This window comes from Salarias fasciatus, chromosome 6, assembly GCF_902148845.1.
Source record: "Salarias fasciatus chromosome 6, fSalaFa1.1, whole genome shotgun sequence".
Lineage (NCBI taxonomy): Eukaryota > Metazoa > Chordata > Actinopteri > Blenniiformes > Blenniidae > Salarias > Salarias fasciatus.
Window position 1 is genome coordinate 41,289,506 of NC_043750.1, and position 7,392 is coordinate 41,296,897.

The 7,392-nt window shown below is 51.6% G+C and overlaps 1 protein-coding gene across 3 annotated transcripts; it reads left to right on the top strand.

Moving 5' to 3' along the window:
- Window positions 1-642: 642 nt before the first annotated feature.
- Window positions 643-7,355, top strand: LOC115390558 (tensin-4-like). 3 transcript variants are annotated; one of them, XM_030094461.1, is made up of 10 exons: window positions 643-693; window positions 1,397-1,661; window positions 3,294-3,630; window positions 4,156-4,544; window positions 4,668-4,784; window positions 5,223-5,315; window positions 6,190-6,267; window positions 6,356-6,418; window positions 6,672-6,843; window positions 6,931-7,355. In XM_030094461.1, the coding sequence occupies exons 2-10, from the start codon at window positions 1,415-1,417 to the stop codon at window positions 7,001-7,003; spliced, it is 1,569 nt and encodes a 522-aa protein (XP_029950321.1). In that variant the 5' UTR covers window positions 643-693; window positions 1,397-1,414; the 3' UTR covers window positions 7,004-7,355. The 3 variants fall into 3 exon arrangements, with proteins under 3 accessions (XP_029950321.1, XP_029950323.1, XP_029950322.1); XM_030094463.1 differs by having other exon boundaries at window positions 5,226-5,315; XM_030094462.1 differs by having other exon boundaries at window positions 649-693; window positions 1,400-1,661.
- The last annotated feature ends 37 nt before the right edge of the window (window positions 7,356-7,392 follow it).

Sequence of the window (7,392 nt, forward strand, 5' to 3'; positions counted from 1 at the left end):
CTATCTATCTATCTATCTATCTATCTATCTATCTATCTATCTATCTATCTATCTATCTATCTATCTATCAGTAACACTTTACTTGAAGCCCCCCTGTATAACACAGTATAAGTACATTTATAAAGCATTATAATCCCATTATAACACATGTAGCTATTTTTATAAACAGGCTGCAGTCCTGGACTATAAGCATACTTCCTCAGTATTACAAAAAAACATTTAAAGAATAATGGATAAACCACCAGGTGCAATGAAACAGGCAGCTAAATCCCTCCGGTGAAGGCAGTGAGTGAAAACATATATGCTGAAGGTTGTTTGAACCCTCCAGTTTAACGGTGGTGCCATGGTTAAGATACATTTTGATTAATGGGCTTTTATATTACTGTCAGGCCTACTTCATCCTGGAGTGTCAGGAAAAGTAATTTGTAAGTTCCACAGAAGTGTGGGCTGAATCTTCCCATGAAGCAGAGGGAGGTACTTCATGATAAACGCGTGCACACTTCTTCCTGTCAGTGTGAAATCATCAGCCAGAACGAGAGGTGTTTGGAATCCCGGCCTCTGATTGGCTTGCTGGGAAAAGGGGTTGGAATTTCCTCAATAAAAGCATGCAGCTGGCAAAAGGTGAAGCACTGAAGAGGCTGAGGAGTGAAAGCAACGTTTCAGCAGCAGAATCCTGAACAGAAGAAGAAGAAGGTAAGGTGGTCTTTGATTTCTACTCTGACATGTTACTGAGTGTGTGTCAGCAGCTGGAGCTCCGTTTTGTGAGTTTGGATGCTTCGTCTTTACACAAACAGCTGCAGCAGGTACAAAACTCAGCATCAAGAACAGTTCATGAGACTTTCTGTGCTGCTTGAGAAACTGCTTCACAGCCAAACACCAGCTCATAGACTGCTGTTACCAAGTGAGGAGAGACTTGTGTCGTGTCTGGACTGAGCTGCCCGGTGCTGTGGGGATGTTAGGTTTCCTGCAGTGGACTTTTGGAGCGGCTGTTGTAGGAAAACACTGCAGTAGCCACAGCAACAGCCAGTCACCTGCATGACTCAGGGAGCTGCCACACCTCGTCTGGAAGTGAGAGGACTGATCCTCCCCTGCATTACGGCACCATTCATGCTGATATCAGCACGGGAATACACCCTCTGGTATGAGTGTGCAGGGATTGGGAAACACCCACGGACTTCTCAGTTAGCTCTCACCAGTGCTGTGAAGTGAACCCAGGAGGACGTCCCTGAAGGTGGCGGCTGCAGCGCACAGGGATGATCCAGTCTTCAGAGCCGTCAGAACAGCCACAGCTAAATATAGACTGAACATGGTCACATACTGCAAGTGAAAAGAGGATCTGGACCCTGTAACTGATCTCTGCTCGCTTTTGTCTGTCTGTCTGTCTCTGTGGTTCCAGAAGACAGTGAGTCCTAACATGAGGCCAACAGCTAGAGGCATGGCGCCGGTGATACCCAGTCACGTCCTGCGGGTGGGCCAGACCATCCGCATCGACTCGGCACAGGAGGCGGTCAGCGAAAGTCTGAGTCTCTCGAAACCCAGCCGTCCCGGCGATGCCCTGGAGATTTCCCTGGAAAACCTCAACCAGCTCATCCTGGAGCTGGATCCCACGTTCGAACTCATCCAGGGCAGCCGGAGTCCCTCGTGCATCAGCCCGGCCTCAGGTACGCACCAACAAAATCCCTCCGGACTAAAAAAACATTTGTAAATTACGCTCATGCTAACTTTCTAAAACAAACCAAGGCACATGGTGGCTCCGCAGCCCGTCAGTCAGTCCCTGCTGCTCTGAACTGCTGCCAGCTGAGCTGCCATTGGTGGTTTCCAAATATCTGGTGAACACACCCTCTTCATGCCTGCTCTGCGTTCTACGAAGTGTCCATTTCTGAGTTTCCTGGACTTTTACCAGTCCAGCTTTGACAGTCTCAGAAAGAAAAGACCGCTCTGTCGTATCTGACAGCCAAACCCAACCTGCACCCGGCGCGATTTACCTTAAACCACCGAAGTAGAAATTAGGTTTCTGATGATGTAAAAGACAGAAAACAAACCATGTCCATTATGACAACGTTGAGCCTTATTTCATCAGTCCATTTACAGACCTTTACAAACCACACAACAAACCTGAGAGGACACTTCACAGCATGAGGATGTGAGGAGATCCCATTTTCAAGTTGATTTCAGGAGGTTAAAAACACTGACGAAGCTCTCTGTGAACCCAGAACTCCTATAAACACAACCGTAATCTAAACACTGCCTCCGTCACATGATGAACTTCATCAAAAGTGTGGATGTGATTTGGTTCTTTTGCTTAGTCAGCTGTTAAACACAAAGATATCGGCAAAACAAGCATGAATACGACCTGAATCAGTGAGGTTCAAAGAGCTGAGACGCTGGAACAGCCTCCGTCACACCCGTCAGCCAGCAGCACCCAGACCCCCAGGCGGTGGAAAGTTACCTGCTCCTCTCTTTTTTCTTCATCATGTAATAATTGCACCACGGCTTCTTTGGGATTTCCACCCAGACGACCGGCACACCCACATGTGAACGACCCACTGCAGACACACACAGTCTGGCTGAAATGAAAGATTCCTGATTGTTCTGTTTTGGAAAGATGTGTGTATTTTTCAGATCAAGTCTCTGATTTATATTTCTACGGTCTGAAAAATCCACTATTTTAAGGAAAGTTTGAAAACATAGTTATCTTTAGGACTATTATTAGTTAATAGAGTTTCAATACATTCTGGAAGATCTTCTTCTGTGGTATTCAGTCTCATGCTTTAAACACAGAGTCACACAGTCCAGGTTCAGCCCTGTGAACAGGAGCTTTTCTTCTTTGGACACTGACACCAGGTAAATATCCCTGGTTCAAGTCCAACTTTCTAACCCAGGTTCTGAGTTTCTCCTCCAACCAGAACAAACCAGGTATTCAGCTCTGCTGCTTTCCAGCGCTATAAAGTTCATCTTTACAACAAAGAAAAGCCCGATCCTGAAGTCGCTTCTGGTGTGAACTGCCGTCTTTACTGAGCATCTGCAGTGCTTTCCACTTTCCGAATGAGCGTCTAAAGCAAGGCAAACACACGTTTGATTCCACAAGAACAAGCTGAGACTCCTCTGGGTGATCTGGTATCATCGCAACCGCCACGCAGCAAAATACGTGGAACAGAGAGAAATGCAGTGAGGGGGAATTAGCGCCTCTGCAAGCAGCTACCTGCAGCAGAAATGTGTGTTTGCTCAGCCAGACGCCGTTCTCCGCCTGTCTGCTGGTTTTGCTGGAACATGCTCCTCCTGTCCCCCTGCAGACGCCTCCTTCCTGGATGACGACCGGCCCGGCGGCGTGCTGGTTCCCCGGGGATGCTCTCCACAGTATGCGCCCTCGCCGGCGCGAGGCGTGTCTCCCAGCATACCCATCCCGGCCCAGGGCAGTCCGAGCCGCAGCCCGCAGGGGGCGCTGGTGTTCTCCGGCTCCCCGACGTGCTCGCTGCCCCCGCTGCCCTGCGGCAGCGCCCCCCGGAGGACGCCCTCCTCCAGGAACGACGGCTCCCAGGGGCCGCTGCGCCCGTCGCACTCCAACAGGAACAGCGCCGTGTCGCTGCTGTCCACGTCCACCTGCTCCGACACCAGCTACATCCTCGGCAGGTACGTACCCGCTCGGCCCGGGTCCTGAGTCCGGACTTCACCAGGGAGGTCCCGGTCTCTGTGTCTGCTGGTTTTGGGGAGCAGAGATCTGCTACGCCTCCCAGGTGAAGGAGTTTACAGCAGAGTTTGTGATCGGGGTGTGAGGGGACTGTGGAGGAATTATCTGACCCCGGACAGGTCCAGGTCCTCATGGAGGACAGGTCCAGGTCCTCATGGAGGACAGGTCCAGGTCCTGATGGAGGACGAGGTCCTGATGGAGGACAGGTTCTGGTCCTGATGGAGGACAGGTCCCGGTCCTGATGGAGGACAGGTCCTGGTCCTGATGGAGGACAGGTCCTGGTCCTCATGGAGGACAGGTCCTGGTCCTGATGGAGGACAGGTCCAGGTCCTCATGGAGGACAGGTCCTGGTCCTGATGGAGGACAGGTCCTGGATGGAGGGCAGGTCCAGGTCCTGATGGAGGACAGGTCCAGGTCCTGATCCAGGTCAGGTCAGCCCCCATTAAGATCCTCTCTCCTGGTTTCAGCACCCTCTCTCTGACCGGAGACGACTCGGACTGTGTGGACTCCATCATCTCGGTGACGCCCGGTTCTTTCCCCGAAGAGTCCAGAATGAGATACAGCCCAGAAAAGCCCCCGCTGACCAGGCGAGGACCTCTGCAGGAACCCAACGGCAAAGCGCTGTCCGTCAGCCCCGCGTCCGTCTCCGGGTCCCAGACCGACATTCCCGTCCTGCTCATCAACGGCGCCCCGCAGCCGGATCTGCCGGCGGGACCGGAGATGGACTGGATGCCCCCTTCACCCAGGACCGGCTGCTCGGGTTTCCGGCCGCATTCCAGCTCCAGCCAGCCGTCCATGAAGTTCGTCATGGACACGTCCAAGTTCTGGTTCCGTCCACACATCAGCCGAGCAGAAGGTGAGCTGCTGTGAGCTCTTCACAGTCGAATATTCACTTTCTCTCATTGAGGAGAAAGGCTGTTCAGCCCCCCAGAGTCCCGGTCCGTCACTGTGAATGACGTTCTGCTCTGCTTGATCCCAGCCGAGGCTCTGATAAAGGACCGAGAGGCCGGAGCGTTCGTGGTGAGGGACAGCACCTCCTTCAGAGGCAGCTTCGGCCTGGTGATGAAGGTGGAGCCGGAGTCCAGCTGTGAGCCAGGTGAGCTTCCAGCCACTGTTTCTGACAGACGAGGACGTAATGCATACACTTCAAAATCACTTTCAAATGAAAAAGAAGATAAAACAGTGTGGCTATGAAGATGTGAGGCATCAGGACTCCAAAAGACTTCAGTTCAGAGACTCTGTTGACAGTTGTCCTTGGAGAAGGTGAAGGAACCTGGAGAAGAAATCCAGAGAGAACCCTGACAGGAGAGAGCACCGGCTCTAGAAACTGGATATATACTCTTTATTCACCTAATGGAATGAAGCAGGAGCAGGGCCGATAACAACCTGACTCCAGCCAGTGAACATGACTCTGCTGCCAGAACAAAACCCAACCCAAACCCAGCCAGGACTTTGACCCATGACCCCTCCCCAGGGAACCGGCATGCTTCTGACGTTTGACCTGTGAGTGTGTGTGTGTGTGTGTGTTGAACAGCAGAGAGCGGCCCAGACTCCATCAGACACTTCCTCATCGAGTCGTCTCCGAAAGGCGTCCGTGTGAAGGGCTCGTCCCAGGAGCCGTACTTCGGTGAGTCTTTGCCTCTTCGTCCTCCAGACTCTGGACGCTTCCCTCCTCCGTCCTGCTGACGACACCAACTGACTCACACCTGCTTTCCTCACACACGTGGGTGTGGTGTGTGTGAGTGTGTGTGTGGTGGGCGGATGATGGTCTCCTGTGGGGATTTCAGGGTGTGTCCAGGACTGATCGCCTCTCTGAGGGGCGAGGCGCCGACGTGCCCGCTGCTAAACTATCTTCACGTTAATGAATAATCCACACTGACTCGCATTTAACTAGACGACAAGCAGCAGCTTTTATTACACAACTGGACTGGAGACGAGAGGATTTTAATCCAGGGGACACGCCTGACCTGATCTCATTCCAGCAGAATGAAAATAAAAACACAAAAATATAAAATATAAAGGACAACCGACAGCTCAGCACCGATAATAAACAGCATGAACAGCAGCATGTTCAGTTTAAAGGCGGTCTGCTGCTCTGTTCTTTGACACAGTCTGCGTTTCAGCACGTCATGTTTTCACTCTGTAGATAAAAATACTGTATTTTCTAGAATTTAACTCACAAAAAGTATTTCAGTTAAATATCATCACTCAATGTGACTTTTACAGATTGTATCTGATTTGATTCCTTTCCATGAAGCCTGTTAGATGTGTTTCTGTTCCGGATCCGGTGGCGGTCCAGACACTGCAGCAGGGTCCGGGTTCAGAACTCATCACTGCTGTTTGCTGTGTTTTTCTCACTCTTCCATTCTGAAGGTCACCGGTTCGATGCCCCTGATCTACACCAGGATTAGATGAAAGTTTATGATCTTATGCACTGAACGTTTCCTGAATGAGCAGTTTGTTGTGTGTGTGTGTGTGTGTGTGTGTGTGTGTGTGTGCAGGAAGCCTCTCGGCTCTGGTCTACCAGCACACTGTCTCTGCCTACGCCCTGCCCTGCAGACTGCTGCTCCAGTCCCGAGGTGACGCGCCGCTCCTCCTCCTCCTCCTCATGTTCGATCTCACATGTCAACAGCGAGACGTTCTAAATAAAGCGTGTCTGGTTTCCAGATCTGGGATCAGCCGAGGACAAGGCCGGTCAGACGGCAGCGCCAGAGGACGGCAGCAAAACAGGTGTGTGAACCGTCCGGACCGTCAGGACGTGGTCGTCCTAACCCCTAACTTCAGGGGGGAGGATGGAGGGATGGGATGATGGGGGATGATGAAGGGAGATGGAGGGAGGATGGAGGGAGGATGGAGGGAGGATGGGGAGGATGGAGGGATGATGGGGATGATGGGGGGATATGTTCAGATGAAGGAGCTTGTTTTTCAGAAGACCACAGCTGGTTTTCTTCCCTCCATTCATCCCTGCTGGTCTCGTCCTCAGCCTGTAATTTCGTCTACCTGAACGCCGTCCCCACCGAGACGCTGACGGGCCCCTGCGCCGTCCAGAGGGCGGTGTCCTCCACCCTGGACAAGGCCGCCGCCTGCCTGACTCCCACCATCGTCAACCTGAAGGCGTCTCTGAAGGGAATCACGCTGACAGACATCAACAGGAAGTGAGATGCTTCTGAGATTTCCCCTCCACGGCGGAGGGGGCGGGGTGCGGTTTGCCATTCCTCTAAACTCCACCTGTTTCTCCGCAGGCTGTTCTTCAGACGCCACTACCCCGCACATCTGCTCAGCTACGCCGGCGAAGACCCCGACAAGCGCCTGTGAGTGGAGACGCTTCCGGAAAGTGCCTGTAAAGGCAGAGCTGTTGTGTTCGAAGTGCTTCTCTTCCTCGTTCAGCTTCATGTGTTCATCCAGTTTCACTTCAACACAGGAAAACTACTCGCTTGACTTTTCACTCAGCAAAATAACGTAGTCTGTTTCAGGACAAATGACGAAAACCAATTAAAAAAATGCAGCATTTAGCTTGAATGATCTTACAGTCTAAGATCCTAAAACATCCTCGTGAAGACAAACTTCCACTCACTTTATCAAAATGTGATGGAATTTGTTATGAGTGTCGTAGACAGAGCTTCAGCTTCAGTGTAAAATCACACAGCGGGCACAGATCAGTCTTTACATGGACTTAAGTCAAACGTTGCTGATCTCTTTGTTAG

Coding starts and splice junctions, on each gene's coding strand:
- LOC115390558 (XM_030094461.1), top strand. CDS start 1,415: ATGAGGCCAACAGCTAGAGGCATGGCGCCGGTGATACCCAGTCACGTC. Junction 3,631..4,155: donor ACCAGCTACATCCTCGGCAG/GTACGTACCCGC, acceptor TCCTGGTTTCAG/CACCCTCTCTCTGACCGGAG. Junction 6,268..6,355: donor ACTGCTGCTCCAGTCCCGAG/GTGACGCGCCGC, acceptor TCTGGTTTCCAG/ATCTGGGATCAGCCGAGGAC.